The 18,622-nt window shown below is 34.6% G+C and overlaps 1 protein-coding gene across 2 annotated transcripts in view; it reads right to left on the bottom strand.

Annotated features, from left to right (window-relative positions):
• Positions 1 to 18,622, bottom strand: part of CNTLN (centlein) — a 313,278-nt gene that overhangs the window by 163,728 nt on the left and 130,928 nt on the right. For both annotated transcript variants that reach the window (XM_042913157.1, XM_042913158.1), the window contains exon 8: positions 13,682 to 13,876. In XM_042913157.1, coding sequence (XP_042769091.1) covers positions 13,682 to 13,876 — 195 coding nt within the window. The remainder of the gene's footprint in view (positions 1 to 13,681; positions 13,877 to 18,622) is intronic.

Here is an 18,622-nt window from a genome sequence, read left to right as displayed (position 1 = left end):
AGAGAAACCCAAAAAAATGAACCAGTAAAAAGCTTGCAGATTTAAAGTCAAACTAACCTGTAAGTTTTGAATAAACCTATTATATAGCCGGAGTTTATTGCCATGCCTCTCTTCTCTACCTTACCTTTTATAAACAGACATGGTTTGAACTTCTCATTCGCTCCTCCATATCCACTTAAACTCTTTCATATTTCCCATTATGTTGTGTTTCGGTACTACATTCTGAGGTTTATAGGTCAATTTTCTAATTCTCTCTTTAGCTCAATAACTTATTGCACAAGGCTAGTCTTATTAGCAAAACAAGATAAAGACAATACAAAAATTATATAACAGACCAATTACCTTCATAAATAAAGATTTAAAAAACAAATAAAATATCAGTAAAATTAATGAATTAGCTTATGAAAGGTTGGGAATGGCTCAGGTATAAAAAATAAAACATTTGATAAAATTTACCACCATTTATATATGATATTAATCAGGCTCCTTAAACTGATAAAAAGTATCTATAAGAAATTTATGGCTAACTTTCTTATCCAAGATGAAATATTACCTTTAAAATTAAAAAACAAGACAAGTACACCCACTCTTACTGCTTCTATTGAACTTTTGTATGGTAAAATGTAAAAACATTGGTATAACACATTAGGATTTTTTTTAACTTTTAAATTAATTAACCCTGATTGTTTACCAGGCAATATATATTTTATTAATTAAATCAATAAAACTAATCTCACTGAACAAATATGTCACTACAACAAATGATTTCTGTGCCTGAGTTAACTACAGAAATACTACATATATAGTAAAACTTTGGATTGTGAGTAACCTGTTCTGTGAGTAACACATTAGGATTTTTAAGGGAAAAAAAGTGTCATAATTTACAGACTATCCACATAGAAAACCCAGAGGGATCTATAAGACATATTAGAATTAATAAGAAATTAACAGGGTGACTGGATATAAGACAAACATTTTAAAATCAACTGCATTGCTATTCAGAAGAAACAGAAAATCTAACAAAAAGACAAGTAGCTAAACAGCAACAAAAATGTAAGCCATTCAGAATCTAATAAGAGACAGTAGATATTACATATCTAATAAAGAGATATAAGACCACTATGGATAATATTATAAAACTTTGTTTAAACGAAAAAGAAGTCCTAAACTGAAGTAGACATAGCATATTTACAGATAAAAAAGATTTAAAATGCTAAAAATGTCAATTCTTCCCAAATTAATTCCCATAACATTTTTCAGGGAACTTGATAGCTGGTTACATTATACTGAAGAGTAAAGGATCAAGAATATCCAAAGCACTGTTGAAGAAGAATACATTGAAGAGATCTATCGTATCAGATATCAATATTCATTATAAAGCTATAACACAGTGTTATTTCAGAGATTACAAACAATTACCCAATGCAAATGAATACAGAGTCTAAAACAGACCCACTTAAATACAGACCCATTTATACATGAAATAAAAAATGTCAAAGGAACCAATGCAGATCACTGACAAAAGGGGTGATTATTAACACAATAAAAAGTGAAGAAACAGACAGATTCTTAGATTTTTCAAAAACCAAATTGAATAATCTTTTACACAATAAACAAAAATCAATTCCACATAAAGGCTTATATGTAGAAGTCAAAACTATAACACTTTAGACAAAAATATCTTTTGAGGTCAAGATAAGGTAGGATTTCTTAAACAAGATACAATAAACACAAAGTCTAAGAGAAAACGATGAGGTATTCAACTATATTAAAATTAATAGCCATTTTTCAAAAGACACCATAGAACATGTAAAAAGACAAGCCGCAAGAAGACAGTTGCAACAATTAAAACTGAAAGCTGAGACTACTGTCTGATCTCTAAACTCACTTCCTCTCTTTGGAAATGGACACATATTTATTGCCCAATATTTGGGGGCTCATATTTCCCAATATTCTTTGCAATTCTTTGCCAAATAATGCTGGCAGAAGTAATATGTGCCACTTTGAAGCCTTATTCATAAAAACTTCCTACATATGTTTCTCTAGGCCCCTTTTCCCTTCTTTTTGGCTGGAGTAGACATGATTGCAGCACGACTTTAGTAGTCAAACTGAAAGCTAACGGAGCCCAAAGATGTAAGGAGCCTAGATCTCTAAATCACTGCTTAGAAGTTGAAAATCCAAGTAATACTCACATGGGTGAGCTATGTAAAGAAGAAATAAATTATTTTAAGCCACAGAGATCTGGAGTTTATGTAATACAGAACCTTACATTATGGTCAATAATATAATAACTAACAAAAGATTAGCATCTAAAATAAAGAACCTCAACAAAAAGACAAGCATTCTAATGGAAAAATGAGTAAAAGATACAAACAGGTATATCATGTAACATAAACGCGAAATGCTCAAGCTCATTAGAAATCAAAGAAATACAAACTGAAACCAGAATGAGATACTATTTTATCCCTTTTAAGAATGCAACTAAGAAGCCTATAATTTAGACAGCCACTATGGCAAGCAATTTGGCATTTTCTTGTAAGCCTGATCATTTGCATATCCATGACAGGCTATTTCAACCTTAGAAATATATCCTAGAGAAAGTCTTGCACATGTGGGTAAGGACACATGTACTACAAAGTTCATAGCAGCAGTGTGTAAAAATTCCTATAGCTAAAAAAAATGTTCACTGACAAAAAGAGTGGATAAGTAAATTGTAGTTCATCTATACAATAGACTGTTCAGAGAAAGGGGAAAAAGGTATAGCTACACTCAACAGCCGTGAGTTATCTTACAAAAATAAAGTTAAAAAAAAAAAAAAAAACAGTTTCAGAGCATAGTAGACAAAGAGGAGGATATTTTTAAGGTTTAAATAAAAAAAATACCAAATGATAAATTATTTAAGAAAACAGTTTTAATAGGTAGGACTTAAAAAAATTTTAAATTAATATCCAAGAGAGTGATTACCATTAGGAAAATAAGTAAAATGGGATCAAAGAGGAGCACGTCAAGAGTACTGGTTGGGTACATAGACATTACATTTATCTTTCTGTGGATTTCAAAGATTTAGTAATAAAATTTTTGAAAAGAAAGTGAGAACATAAAGGAAAACAACACAGAAAAACAGTTCTCTGCCACTTAGGAAAGGAAGGAATAGACCATCAGTGAAAAACCTACAAAATAAAAATAAACAAGCATGTGGTTAAAATTCACAACTCCAATCTTGTGGTCTGCTGTTAGCCACCTGAAGTGAATCTCATTCACAGGTAAATGTAAGGCTGAGGTTTCTTTCTTGTCCTCTACTGCAAGATATTCCTCCAAGGCAAAAAAACAGAACTTCTGCATGAGAAAGATAAACAAGCACTCTGAAATAAGAATAGGCAGTCATTCAGAATTCAGCTAGTTAAGAGCAGGGTGCTAAGAAATCAAAGGTCACAGGTTTCAATCCCATATGAACCAATTAGCTTTGCCCTTTTCTGTGGCAAACCCTGTCAGTTAGCTTACCAATAATTCCGATTATAAGTGAGATCAGGAAGAAGAGAAGATAAATCACCACCAATATAGGAAAACATTTCAAATTTACTAACATGACACAAGAAGTGCTTTTTCTATATATTAAGACAACTAATTAGTAACCTATTACTCTAAATGCCCACCATGTAATTTTCATAAAACTCTTGTGAGGTAGGTACTTTTATAATACCCATTTTACAAGTGATAAAACTGAGACTTAGAGAAATTAAGTAACCTGTCCAAGGTAACAAGGGATCCAGACTACAGAATTTATGTTGTAATCTATTACTCTAAATGTAACCCCCAAAAATCATGCACAAAAAGTCCCATCATAAGTATCTGAGAAGCACTTACCTAGACTATTCTCAGGGCCTATGCCAATTCATTTCCACCAAGGTAAAACTCCTAAAGAATTTTCAAACTGACATACAGTATACTTTCTCTGTGAAAGCTTTGACAACTCTCTTCCTCTCCATACACATGTTCCTTGTAAAGCTTCTTTCCACAAAGTTTGCTCATGCTTCCATTATAGCACATTTTATAATAATTACTTTCTTGTCTGCATAGCTATCTATAAGATTCATAAAAGCAGACTATCTTATTCCTCTTTGTATTCTTTCACATTAAATCTCATACCTAGAATACAGAATTTTAATAAGCACTGACTATGTAACTGAATAATGCATGAATGAATAAATAACAAATGGATGGATGGAAGAATGGATAAATGAAAAGATGAGTCTAGGTGGACTAAATCCTCAAGAAGAGTTACAGTAAGGACATGATAAAGAATATGTTACTAAGTTGTAGCAAAATCCCAAGTCACCCATTTCTCTCCATTCCTATTACTATTTCCCTGAGTCAGGGCTTCCACTTCTCTTTGTATAACTTCAGTGTCCTCCTTCCTGCTAGGAGAAATGCTAGAATAATATTTCTTGCTTCAGAATATGGCAAACCTGTTTGCCCAGTTAGTTAGCCCTGGGAATCCTGGATTCATTTTTAATTCCTCCCTTCTTCCCATACTTCACATCTAAGGCACCTTCAGATCTTGTGGGCTCTACCTTTGAATATTTCCAAAATCAAACTATGTCTCACAACTTAATCTAAGTACCCACTGAGTTTCATCTTTACCCTCACAGCAGTCTCTTAAATTTGTCCCCCAGTTCTCATCCTTGTTTCCCTGCAGTGTCTTTTCTGTATTGCAGCCAGGGTGATCCTTTGAAAACTGTAAGTTAGATCTTATCATTCTTCTGATTGAAACACTCCAATAGGTTCCATGCTGCATTTCTATTTGAAACACACCAATGAATTTCCATCTCACTTAGGGTAAGACCTACATCCTTATGGTGGCCTAACAAGGCCCTAGGAGACCTGAGCCCACATCTGCATTTCTGAGGTCACCCCTTACTTTTCTCCCCTCAGCTCTCTCAGATCTACCCATACTGGAGGATTGTTAATACAGAAGGCAAAAGATCCTTGACAGAAACACAGAACTGCAGAAAAGAAGGAAGACCACTCAGATGAATAAAAATTCTATATGAATACTAATTTTTTAGTGATAATAATGATAATGTCTTAGAGGGTAAAATATATATATAGGATCAAAATATAAGACAAAGAAGACAAAAAAAGGTGAAGAGATAAAGGATAATGTATTAAGTTCCTTGCATTGCATTAAAGTGATTAAGTAGGTGTAAGTTACACTCTACAAAGTCAAAAGACTGGGGAGTTCACTTACAATAATGGCTGAGTTGATCCTCTCAGATTAAGCCTTCTACATATAACTGTTTAAACACTGAGCAAAATATAAAAATAACCATCTGAAGATAATAGAGAATAATCAACAGAGGAAGAATCTGGACAAGAATTGATCCTTGGAAAATAGAACACCATTGAGTGATCTTCCCATTTTTATGAATTTTCACCTGAGGGTGGCCCACAAGAGATACTGGGTCGGAAGGCTAAAATTCCAATAGAAACTTACAGGAACAAAGTTTAGGCCTGCCACTGCCACCAGAAAGGGGAAATTTTAGAAAAGAGAAAAAAGTATGACTAATACCTCAAATATTCATGCAACTAGGCAGACCTCTAAACAATCCGGATAGGTGAAAAGAACATACAAGCAATTTAACTGCACCAACCTGAAGGGAACTAGGGCTTAGAGTTTAAGTCGAACCTAGTTAAATTCTGATTAAAAACAAAACAAAAAAACTTCAGTACTTATGTAAGTAGTACAACAGAAACCAGAGTATCTATAACATATCTGTTACAATATACACTACACAATCCCGAATTATTAGACACAGAGAAAACATTAATGTGACCCACGTTCAAAAGCAAAAGAAAACCACTAATCAACAAACCCAAGGAGTCCCAAAAGTTGGAATTAAAATATAACGATTTTAAAAGACCTATTTTAACTATTACAATAAGGACCTAAGGAAAAATATGTTTGCAAGATAAAAACAAACAAGAAAACTCCTATAAATAATAGGAAAACACTATACTAATGAATCAAATGAAAATTCCAGCACTGAAACATACAATATTTAAAGAATATTTCACAGAAAGACGTAAAAGCAAATTAGGGATAACAGAAATGTCAGTTACTTTAAGGTCAATTACATTAACAGAAATTAGCTAATTTGAAGATACATAGATACTAAGATTGAAAAAATGAAGAGAGACTCACTGATCTCACTGACAACACTAAAAAGTCTAATACAAGTGAAATGGGAATCTCAAATGGAGAGGAGAAAGGAGTCAGAAAAATAATTGAGGAAACAATGTCAACACTTTTCCCCAACTTACTGAAATAAATAAAAACAAACAAATTTTATTTTTATTAATTAATTCTTTATTTATTTTACAAAAATCATGAAACCCAGCAACTGGAAGAAGGCTGGCTGACTACAATGAAAACCATACTTGGAAACAAGTAGTTAAAATGCTTAAAACTAAATTATTTTTTTAAAAGAAGCTAGACAAAGCTGGAACATCACATTTAAGTAAACAATGAAACAAAGTCCCTCTGACTTATTATCAGAAACAGCAGGGTCCAGAAGACAGGAAACAGAAATTTTTAAATTGCTCTTAAAAATATATAGAGTTTGGGCACCTTGATGGCTCAGTTGGTTGAGTGTCCACCTCTTGATTTCAGCTCAGGTCATGATCCCAGAGTCCTGGGATCAAGCCCTGCATCGGGCTCTGTGCTGAGCATGAGCATGGAGACTGCTTAAGATTCTCTCTCTCTCTCTCTCTCTCTCTCTCTCTCTTTCTGCCCCTCTCCCACTGTCTCTCTCTCTCTCTCAAAAAAAAAATATATATATATACATATATATACGTATGTGGGGCTCGAACTCACAGACTGTGAGATCATGACCTGAGCTGAAGTCAGACACTTAACCGACTGAGCCACCCAGGCGCCCCTTAAGTTTATTTTTTTAAATCATTTAAGTATGTGTTTGTTTTTTTTATTTTTTTAATGTTTATTTATTTTTGAGACAGAGACAGAGTGTTAGCTGGGGAGAAGCAGAGAGAGGGATCCAAAGCAGGCTCCAGGCTCTGAGCTATCAGCACAGAGCTGGACACAAGGCTCAAACCCATGAACAGGGAGATCATGACCTGAGCTGAAGTTGATGCTTACTGACTGAGCCACCCAGGTGCCCCTGTAATTTTATTAACTTTAAGTGAATTAGCACTGCAATGAAAAAGGAAAAAAATTGTCATAATGAATAAAAAACACAGAACCCTGCTACTTTAACATAAAGACACCTATAGGTGGAAATAGAAAGGATGGGAAAAGGTATACCATGTAAAATGTAACCATTAAAGAGTTGGATAGGATCAATTAACATAAAATTGGGTTTCAAGTCAACAGAATATTATTATAATTAAAAGAGTTCAAGTAATCAGGAAGACATGATAATCAGGAATTGTATACAGCAAATAAAACACCTTTAAAGCATGTGAAGCAAAAATTAATAAAATTAAAGGGATAAATAGAAAGATCAATAATCATATTGGGAGATTCTAACACCTCTCTCTTAGCAACTGACAGAAAAACTGATAAAAAATTAAATACAAAAATCATTAAAGACAGAAGATCTGAACATTATCAACAACGACATAATTAAAATTGATATTTAAGGAACACTCCACCTAAAAGCTGCAGAATACAAATTATTTGCAACTATACATAAACCATATTCTGGTGATACAAGTCTCAATAAGTTTCAAATACAGTAACATTACACAGTTACTATTTCTGACCACAATATAGTAGAGTGAATAGAAATAACACATATAAATTGTCCCTGACTTACAATGGTTCAGCCGTATGATGTTTCAACTTTATGATAATGAGAAAGCAATGTGAACCCAATAGAAATTGTATTTTTGAATTTTGAATTGTGATCTCTTCCCAGGCCAGTGATATTGCAGTAGGATCCTCTTTCACGATGCTGGGCAACAACAGTGAGCCTTGGTTCACAGTCAGCCACATGATCGATCACAAGAACATTTACCACTATTCCATACTCGTACAACCATTCTGTTTTCTACCTTCAGTGCAGTATTCAATTCATTACCTGAGATACTCAATATTTTATTACAAAATAGGCTTTGTGCTAGATGATTTTGCCCAACTGTAGGCTAATGAAGTATTCTGAGTACGTTTAACATAGGCTAGGCTAAGCTGTGGTGTTTGGTAGGTTAGATATATTAAGGATATTTTCTTTTTCATTAAAAAAATTTTTTTAATGTTTATTTTTGAGAGAGACAAAGTGTAAGTGGGGTAAGGGCAGAGAGAGAATGAGACACAGAAATTGAAGCAGGCTCCAGGCTCCGTGCCTTCAGCACAGAGCCTGACATGGGGCTCGAACTCATGAACCATGAGATCATCACCTGAGCCAAAGTTGGACATTTAACTGACTGAGCCACCCAGGTGCCCTAAGCACATTTTCAACATACATTATTTTCAAATTAGGTTATGGGGATGTAACTCCATTGTAAATTAAGGAAGATCTGTACAGGGAAAAGAAATTCCTAAATATTTCAAAAGGAGGCAATACACATCTAAGTTATCAAATGGGCAAGAAGAAAATCACAAGTTAAATTAGAAACAATTTCTAAACAAATGCTTATTTATGAAGTTGATGAGCTGATACTAAAATTTCCATAAGTAGCACCTGGGTGGCTCAGTTGGTTAAGCATCCAACTTCAGCTCAGGTCATGATCTCACAGTCGTGGGTTTCAGTCCTGCAGCAGACTCTGTGTTGGGCTCTGTGTGGACAGCTCAGAGCCTGGAGCCTGCTTTGGATTCAGTGTCTCCCTCTCTCTCTGCCCATCTCCCACTGATGCTCTCTCAAAAACAAACATGAATTTTTTTTTAAATTTCTATAAAAAAGCAACAAAGCAAGAATATACAGAACATTCTTAAAAAAGAATAAAGTGACTTACCCTATCCTCATTTCAAGAGTTACTATAAAGTGACATATATGAGTGGGTATTTCTCTGGACTCTATTCTGTTCTACTAATTATTTTGTCAATAATTATGCCAATACCACACTATCTTGATTTTCTTTTAGCCTGATAAATATGTATAAAAATCAGATAGTGTAATTCCTCTAATTTTTTTTCTTTATGAAACTTGATTTTGCTCTTTTAGGTCCCTGGCCTTGGCCATTCCCTGAAGATCTTAGAACTGGCTTATATTTCTCAAAAAGAAAAAGAAAAGAAAGGGAAGGGAAGGAAAAGAAAAAAGGAAAAGGAAAAGAGAAAAGGAAAAGGAAAGGAAAGGAAAGGAAAGAAAAAAGAAAAGAAAAGAAAAGAAAAGAAAAGAAAAGAAAAAATACGAAAAGAAAAAGAAAAGGAAAAGAGGAAAGGAAAGGAAAGGAAAGGAAAGGAAAGGAAAAGAAAGCTTCTTGGAATTGTGATTGAAATAAAATGAATGATTAATTTGGGAAGAACTGAATCTTAACAATATTTTATCTTCTGATTCATGAATTTGGCATAGCTGTCCATTTATGTATATATGTATGTATGTATGTATGTATGTCCATTGTACTTTCCAGTGTATAGATCAAGTGTGTATTTTGCTAAATTTATCCTTAATTATTACATAGGCTTTGATGTTACTATAAATGGTATTTAAAATTTTTCAATTTCTAATTATTTCTTTCTAATATTAAGAAATATAACTGTTATAAAGTGATGTTGTATTTTTCAATACTGCTAAATTTACTTACTATTTCTAAGTGCTTTACCATAGATTCAGTAGAGTTCTATACAGATGTTCATGTTGTCTGTGAATAAAAAGAGTTTCACTTTCTTATTTGTAATTGGTGATTTTGTTTCTTGCCTTTTTTTGTACTAGTTAGAATCTCCAGTACAGTGCTGAAAAGAATGGACTTGTTCCTTACCTTAGAAGGAAAGCATTCAGTGTTTATATTAAGCAAGAAACAGTATGTCTTACCCAAACTCTTCTAGTAAGAAGGAATATTTTGCAATTTCTATTAGGACACCAGCATCACTTTGATACAAAAATCTGACAAGAAACATTCAAGAAAGGAAAACCATAGCCCAATATTCCTCATAAATATAGATGTAAAAATCCAAAGCAAAACATTAGCAAATCAAATTCAGCAATATACAAAAACAATAAAACAGTACAACAAAGTTAGATTTATTTCAGGAATGCAAAATTAAATTAATAATTGAAATCAATCAATGTAATTCACCATGTTAACAGAATAAATGAGAAAAGGCTTACTATCATCTTAAAAGATGTGTTGTATACATTCAATACCTGTTCATGAAAAAGCTTTCATCAAACTATGAATAGTGGGAACTTCCTCAATGTGATAAAGGACAGCTACCAAAAAAAAGATACTGTAAGGTTTAAAAATAAGCAAAACTAAGGGTGCCTGGGTGGCTCAGTTGGTTAAGTGTCCGACTTTGGCTCAGGTTATGATCTCCCTGGTTCCTGAGTTTAAGCCCTGAGTTGGGCTCTATGCTGACAGCTCAGAGTCTGGAGCCTGCTTCAGATTCTGTTTCCCTCTCTCTCTGCCCCTCCCCTGCTCAGGCTCTGTCTCTGTCTCAAAAATAAACATAAATAACTTTCATGAATCAGTAAGAATCCAGCAGAAAAATGGATAAAAGTCATAAATAGAAGTTTTGCAGAAGAGGGCATGCACTTGGCTAGTAATCATTCAGAGATGTTTTTTTATCACTGATATGCACATTAAGATCAAAATAAAAAATCATACTTGAATTAGTTGCCAACAAACTAAGAAGTGTGACAATACCAAGTGTTAAGGAGGATGGGAATCAACAGATCTCTTACATATCGTTGGTGGAGTAAAATTTATGAAAACCACTTTGAAAAATAAGTATTTTGTGAAAGTAGCATTTTTATACTCTAAACCCAGGATTTCCATTCCTGGATATATATTCCACCTAAATAACCCAAATACTTATCTAGAAATGAATGTATAAATACTTATGATATAATCACATAAAATGGAAAATTTTAAATGAGCAAAAATAAATAAACAGCTAAGCCAAACAACATAAGTGAATCTTAATAACATAATGATAAATCAAAACTGCCAAACCCCAGGCAACAACACATTATGGTATTTTTATAAATTATAAAACTAAACAACATATTACTTCCTCATAATTTTAAGGCGATAAAACCAAAATAATCAGAATGAGGAGTGCCTGGGTGGCTCAGTTGGTTGAGCATCAAACTCTTGATTTTGGCTCAGGTCATGATCTCATGGTTTGTGAGAGTGAGCCCCATATCGGGCTTCGTGCTGTTAGTGCAGAGCCTGCTTGGGATTCTCTCTCCCTTTCTCTCTCTGCCCTTCCCTGCTCTCTCTCAAAATAAATAAATATTAACAGTTTAGTGGTTAACTTTGGTGAGAGAATCAGGGTACCAGATAGGGCAGGAGCATACAAGTAGATGTAAGTCATTAATCATCTTCTATTCTTGGATTAGTTGATGGGACAAAGGCCATTTATTGTAATAAACAAACAAGTAAATTAAAATAACTAAAATAGGCCTATGTGTGTAACATAATACTATGTCATGATACAAATTTTATGATTAATTCTGTGCACCTGTTATCCAAGAAATGTAATATAATGCAATACAAATTTAAAAACTGCTGTCTTGGTGGTTGGGTGGCTCAGTCAGTTAAGTGTCTGGCTCTCTATTTCAGTTCAGGTCATGATCTCAGGTCATGATTGAGCCCCAAGTCGGGCTCCATGCTGACAGCATGGAGCCTGCTTGAGATTTTCTCTCCTTCTCCCTCTGCCCCTCTCCCCTGCTCATGCTCTTTCTCTCTCTCAAAATAAATAAACTTTAAAAAATTACATTATATTATATTATATTATATTATATTATATTATATTATATTATATTAAAAACTGTTGCCTTGGGGCGCCTGGGTGGCGCAGTCGGTTAAGCGTCCGACTTCAGCCAGGTCACGATCTCGCGGTCCGTGAGTTCGAGCCCCGCGTCAGGCTCTGGGCTGATGGCTCGGAGCCTGGAGCCTGTTTCCGATTCTGTGTCTCCCTCTCTCTCTGCCCCTCCCCCGTTCATGCTCTGTCTCTCTCTGTCCCAAAAATAAATAAAAAACGTTGAAAAAAAAAAAAAATTTAAAAAAAAAAAAAAAACTGTTGCCTTAAGGTTGAATTGTTAGCAAGACAAAATAAGCTAGATTCAAAAATTACTGTTAAGGGATCATTAATAACCATTTAAGTACTCAATTATATGTTTGTGTTAATTCCATTTCTGAACTAAATTAATACATTGTAAAATGTAAAGAAATGCCAAGTGCCTTAGCACTTAAATAAATTTACAGGAATGAGATTATTTTCTTTCAATACATATACATATTTTGAATTTTTTTCTTTTAGTTTGAGAGAGAGAGCACATGAGCAGGGGAAAGGGGCAGAGGGAGAGAGGGAGAGGGAGAGGGAGGGGGAGAGGGAGGGGGGAGAGAGGGAGAGGGGGAGAGGGAGAGAGAGAGAGAGAGAGAGAGAGAGAGAGAGATTGAGAATATGAATCTTAAGCAGGCTCCATGCTCAGCCCAGAGCCTGCATGATACTTGATCCCAGGACCCTGGGGTCATGACCTGAGCCAAAATCAAGGATCAGACACTCAATCAACTGAGCCTCCCAAGCACCCCCTTACACTATATATTTAGAGCTGAAAGTTACCTTTAAGATTATCTTAAAGAGATATCACTGAACATTTCTATGTGCCAAACTCTGCACTTGATATGCATTCTCTCATTAATGCTTACAAAACTCTATGATATTGTTCATGGGGAAACTTTGGCTAAAGGGTTAGGAAACTTGCTCAGGTTCACAAAGCTCACAGGCAGGGCTGTAATCTGATCCCAGGTTTACCTGACTCCTGAACCTGCATATTTATCTTTACATTTACACTACCTCAGAAGCTGGAATTGCACCAGGAAGTAGGTAGAAAGGTCCTGTCCAAAAACATACATCAAGATAGTGGCAAAATTGGGACTAAATGGTAGTAAGTATCATATACCAGGCATTATGCAACTACTTTATGAGACTTCCAATTTATACTCTTTCCATTCCATTTCCTCATTCAATTTAAAAGTCTCAAAATGGGCATGACCTATTAATTTGCTGTTCGTTATTATATTTCAGTCAAGTGTTTCATCATCATAACTATGCCAGTTATACCCTAGATTTATTTTAATGTTTATTTATTTTTGAGAGAGAGAAAGAGAGAGACAGACAGAGCATAGGTGGGGGTGGGGGGGTGAAGAGAGAGAGGGAGACACAGAATCCATGGCAGGCTATAGGCTGTGAGCTGTCCACACAGAGCCCGACATGGGGCTCAAACCCACAAACCATGAGATCATGACCTGAGCTGAAGTCAGATGCTTAACCAACTGAGTGACCCAGGCACCCCACCCTATATTTCTATATGCATTTCTATATGAATCCATATTGTACATAACATTGATGTCAACAAAGAGTACACAAAATAGCACAATATAAAACCATCTTCCAACACTTACATTCTGATATATATAAATTTATTGAAATGTGCTTTAGTCAATTGTAGGAGAAAATTTGATATTGTACTGGGTAACATTTTTAGAAAATGTCTCTCACCTGTTCTGAGTGCTCTGAATCACTTTCTTGAGGTAAAGGATAGGGTGCTCCTTGTGATTCCTGAAGCTTTTCTTTTAATTTAGCATTTTCTTGCTCTTTTTGAAATAGCTGATCTTGAAGACTAACAACACTTTGCCGGAGCATAGCTTCACTTGATTTTGTGGTTTCAAAGCAAATATGTAACTCATTGTAAAGCTGTTTCAAAAAATAGATCCAAATTTATTAACAATCAATAAAACAATCATGTCTGTGTAAATATACACACATGCATATACATATCTATAAAGACTACATATGATATAATACTTGCTCTCAAGTGATTTTAATATTCCAGAAACAAGATATAAACAAATGGAAAACGAAATAATATAATCAATTATCAATATAAAACTACAATTGATATTAAAAAGGCAGTATGGATTATTGGCCAGTGTAATATAGGAAAAGCATGCTAAAATTCCTAAGGCGGGTGAAAACACTTTAAGCTTAGCTATATTAGAGGGCTTTACGAAAAAGAAAGGACCTGAACTGAGCCATAATACTATTATAGGAATTGAATGGAAACAAAAAGTCATTCTGAAGGTGGCAGAAACGTGAAAACATTTTGTACTGTTATAAGAAGAGACAGGGAGCATAAGATGTATCAACCCAACTGAACTCAATATATACATTTGAAAGAAAAAAAGGAAAAACCAAGAGTCTTTCATTGAGAGTTCATTAAGTTTAACTGATATAGTCCCACTTAGTATAAATTAGCATCTACTGCTGCCAACAGGGGAGGAGGAGGCAGAAGGAATAGCAAGAGACAGTCAAGCAGTAAGACAACAGACAGAATGTAAAGACTCCTGAACACCAGATTAAGGAAGGTGCGCTTGTTCCTGTAGGCAACTGGGGATAACTGAAGACCTTCGACAGAATGTGATAAAATAGAAGACATGTTCTGAAGCCATGATAGATAACTTAAAATTTTTTTTAACTCAAGGCAGAATTAAATAAATTTAAAACTAGAGTTTATTAAAAGTGAGACAGTATATGGCATGTATATAAGCGGTTTCATACAGAGTCACATATGTTTCACAATGGTATTCCTCCAGTATTCATAAACTTACTTGGTGATGAAACTCCTAACTTAAAATTGTGACAAAAGGGATAATTCAATTTGTGATAACTGATTTACATAAAAAATCCATTTGTATATTTGTTGATGACACTGGGAAAGTGACCTAAGAATCACAATATTTGGGTTTTTTAGTAGGGCTAGTAGTGAGGTAGTAAGATCTTATAATAAAGCAAAAATCCCCAAGGTTTTTTGCTCAAATTTGGGAGTTTGCAAAATTCCCAAGCTCAAAATTATGTAGCTAATACACTAGGTCTTTAGGTTTGCTCACCCAACTTAAGATTGAGGGAATCTTCCATTAGCTGGCCTTGCCTCACGGAAAGAAATTTAACTACACAAAAGACGCCAGAGTACTTTTCTGTATGTATGCTATACTTCAATTTTTTTTAAGTTTAAAATTTAATAAGGTTTGAAAAACTTCTCTAAATGCTTTTTCTCAGACACATACTTTGTCATAAAAACAAGATCCTCCAAACCACTCTGACATAATATACTCAATATACATTTTATGTCCTATCAGGGATTGTACCACTGTATTATTGTAGATACTTCAAATAACCCATTTCACTTTACAGCCAAAGTCTAAGCAATTGTTACAAAGGAAGGGTTGCCTTTATGATTTATAAAGAATTTCAGGAAACAAATCTGTACTTTCCCTCTCAATTACCTTTACACCAGGGAGTATGTCCAATGTCCTTTCCACAGTTGAGAGCATCAGTCTAGAAGGGAAGAGACAGTAGGAACCTGACAGCCTTTAAGGAACAATGAAGGGATCAGAGTGGGCCTTATAGTGACCTACCTGTGCTGTGTTGCTGCTTTCATGATTGAGTTCAGGTAGAAAAGGAAAAAGCAAAATCTGGAGACAAGAGCTAAACTTTCTAGAGACATTTGAAGCTAGGATAAATGAAGGTCTGCCCAACAGCATACAGAGTCAGTTAAAAGATTATTTAACTACTTTCTCTCCTATTTGTATGCTTTAATAATACTAATCAGCTTTTACACAATCAATACAAATTAATCTTTTTGTAGGAAAATAATACTAACAAATTAAATATTAGTAAGATATTTAAAATGTTAAATAACTTACAAATATCAAATTATACCTCAATTTCAAAATATTAAAAAAAAGAATTTACAAATTTCAAGTACTTGAGAATCTCATGAACATTGATCAAGTGTTGACAAAGCAAAACTTATAGTTCCCCTTACACTGCTCAAGGTACAGGAAGAATGATAGTGTGTGGTTAGGACAGAGGATAAATTTCTGACCATTAGTGCCAAGGGTGTGGTATATTTTCTTTGAGTGTCATGTCTTGGGATCTTCCTTCATAGATATAAGGTTCTGAGCCTATTCGTACATGAAAGAAGGCACTGTCTTTATCTCTCTTCTCTTGTCTCCTCTCACGTCTCCCCTCTTTTTTGCCTCTGTAAAAATAGACTAACTGCTCTCTTGTGTTCTCCACTTTGCTCTGCCATGCAGTTTACACAGGTACACTCCTATTCAGAAGTTGTTCTGGCTTGATCTGATGTAACTCTAGATACTGAGGCAAACTCTATCTTTCTCTGAAAATATCCATCCTTCCCAGCAGCAGGTGGAATAGAATCAAAAAGGCCCAGAACAAATCATCTAGACCAGCTCTACTCCAGGAATTGGCACAGACTCTTTTATTCCTTGGTTCTTATTCCAAATACGCATCTCCTACTTCCTATTTTCTTTGATGGCTGATTGGACTTCACTTATTCAACAGCAGTAAGCCCACTCAGTTGTGGACGCAGAGTAAAGGACACAAAGACAGCCCTGCAGCCATTGTTAGTTCTAGGCCCCAGGCCATCAGTAGCTTGGCAAAATAATAATAATAATATTAATAACAGTAGAGTGAGTCAAAAAAGTCTCAAGTGAGTAAATTAGGTAATGTAACAAATTAATTCATCTGCCTTGGTTTAGCATCTGGAATTAGTAACTTTATTAGCAGTAACAATCGTTCAGAGTACTCTTCAGACAGGCCCTTTTCTTGACAATTTCTTTCCCCTTAGAGTCCAAAAAGCTGAAATGGATCAGAATTTTTTGCAAGATTCTGGCCTATAAAAATATTTAATCATACATTCCCTTATACACTTTACAAGTACATTATAATCCATAAATAATTTAATATGCTTACTATTCTTGATGCTGTTTATTGTTGAAGAAATTAAAGTTTAAAAGGTTAAGAGGATCTCTAGGGGATAGAAAGCAAGTTATCTCCAGAAACAGGACACCAAACTCCAAGCCCTTTAATTTTCAGGGACTTCTACTGAAGTACTCTCCTTCCCTCGCTTTTATTAGTGTTAAGGAACAAGATACTTTATGAACCTTTACAATTTTGGAAGTGCATATGCTCTGTGACCCAATGACTAATTTGGCTAAAGAATAAAATTTTCCTTATTTAGTGATTAAGTATACTATTTGTTACTCTGACTGAGACAATAACTTCTACAATTGAAAACCACATCTGTTTGCAGCAGAAAAATGAGAAGAGAAACTCTGATTTAACATGCGGTTTAAACAGAAAGAATGCATCAGCTAACTCCTTATTTTCCCATACTGATATTAGCTTGTGTCATATAATTATCATTAAATAGTACAAAAAGCGATAAAACACATATATAGTATCCCAAACATATTAGATGGTCTAGAAATTATAAATGTTATGTAATCTCTATCTATAGTTATATCACACACATGTATATAAATGATGTGCAAAGGTAGAAAAACAATTAAAACTTATAAATGGCTACAGGCTCAGCAGAAGAAAACACACTAGCTTACTTTTATTTATTTTGATGGGTCTGTCTCTTCCAGAGGAGCCCTCCACATTATTAGGTTTTGTGTATCAGACTAATGATTTATTATGGGTACCTCTGGAAAAATATGCTTCACCTCTTTCCTGGGCTCAAAGTTTTTTCCAGTTTTCTCTCTTCACCTTTGTCTCCCTTTCAGGTTCCCCTCAACTTACCACTGAGGGCAACTAATTTTATCTTTCCTGATAATGAAATGAATATTATGGAATAAATCAACTTAATAAATGGGAGAAAGGAGGAGAAATGGAGGGAAAACAAAAATTAAAAAAAAAGAGTTAAGAGAAGAGAATTGAAAGAAAGAGCACAGAGGAAACAGAAACTCCATGAGAAATAGTAAATTAAGAAGACCTAACTTGTGGGTGCCTGGGTGGCTCAGTCAGTTAAGCATCTGACTTCAGCTCAGATCATGATCTCACAGTTCATGAGTTCAAGCCCTGTGTTGGGCTCTGTGCTGACAGCTCAGAGCCTGGAGCCTGCTTCAGATTCTGTGTCTCCCTCTCTCTCTGCCCCTCCCCCACTCGTACTCTGTCTCTCTGTCTCTCTCTCTCTCTCAAAAATGAATATAAATTTTTTTTTTAATTTAAAAAAAATTAAAAATTGCCATGCCATAGCATAATAAAATAAACCACATTTTTATAACCAGGACAAAGAGTGGCTGAAGAATAATGATGACAGCCCTTTGCACAGAGGATAGTAACATGCGAGGATCCCTCTTCACCAGAAAGGATGTAATGGAGTCAGCACTGCACCCAAAATTGGACTGGAATTCATGACCCTGAGAACCAGTCACATGCTCTTCTGACTGAGCCAGCCAGGCACCCAGCAATGAACTCTTTTGAGTAATATTTAACTTAGGTATCAAGATAAATTTCCCAACATAAAGTTACTGAACATTAAAAGAATTTTGATGAGAATGAATGATGCAAGTTTACAGAATCTATTTACAGAACGTTTAAGACCACGTTATTCTATGTATAACTGAATGA

Source organism: Panthera leo, chromosome D4 (genome assembly GCF_018350215.1).
Source record: "Panthera leo isolate Ple1 chromosome D4, P.leo_Ple1_pat1.1, whole genome shotgun sequence".
Classification (NCBI taxonomy): domain Eukaryota; kingdom Metazoa; phylum Chordata; class Mammalia; order Carnivora; family Felidae; genus Panthera; species Panthera leo.
Note: the sequence above shows the minus strand (reverse complement) of the source record. Positions and strands in the feature narration are given on the sequence as shown.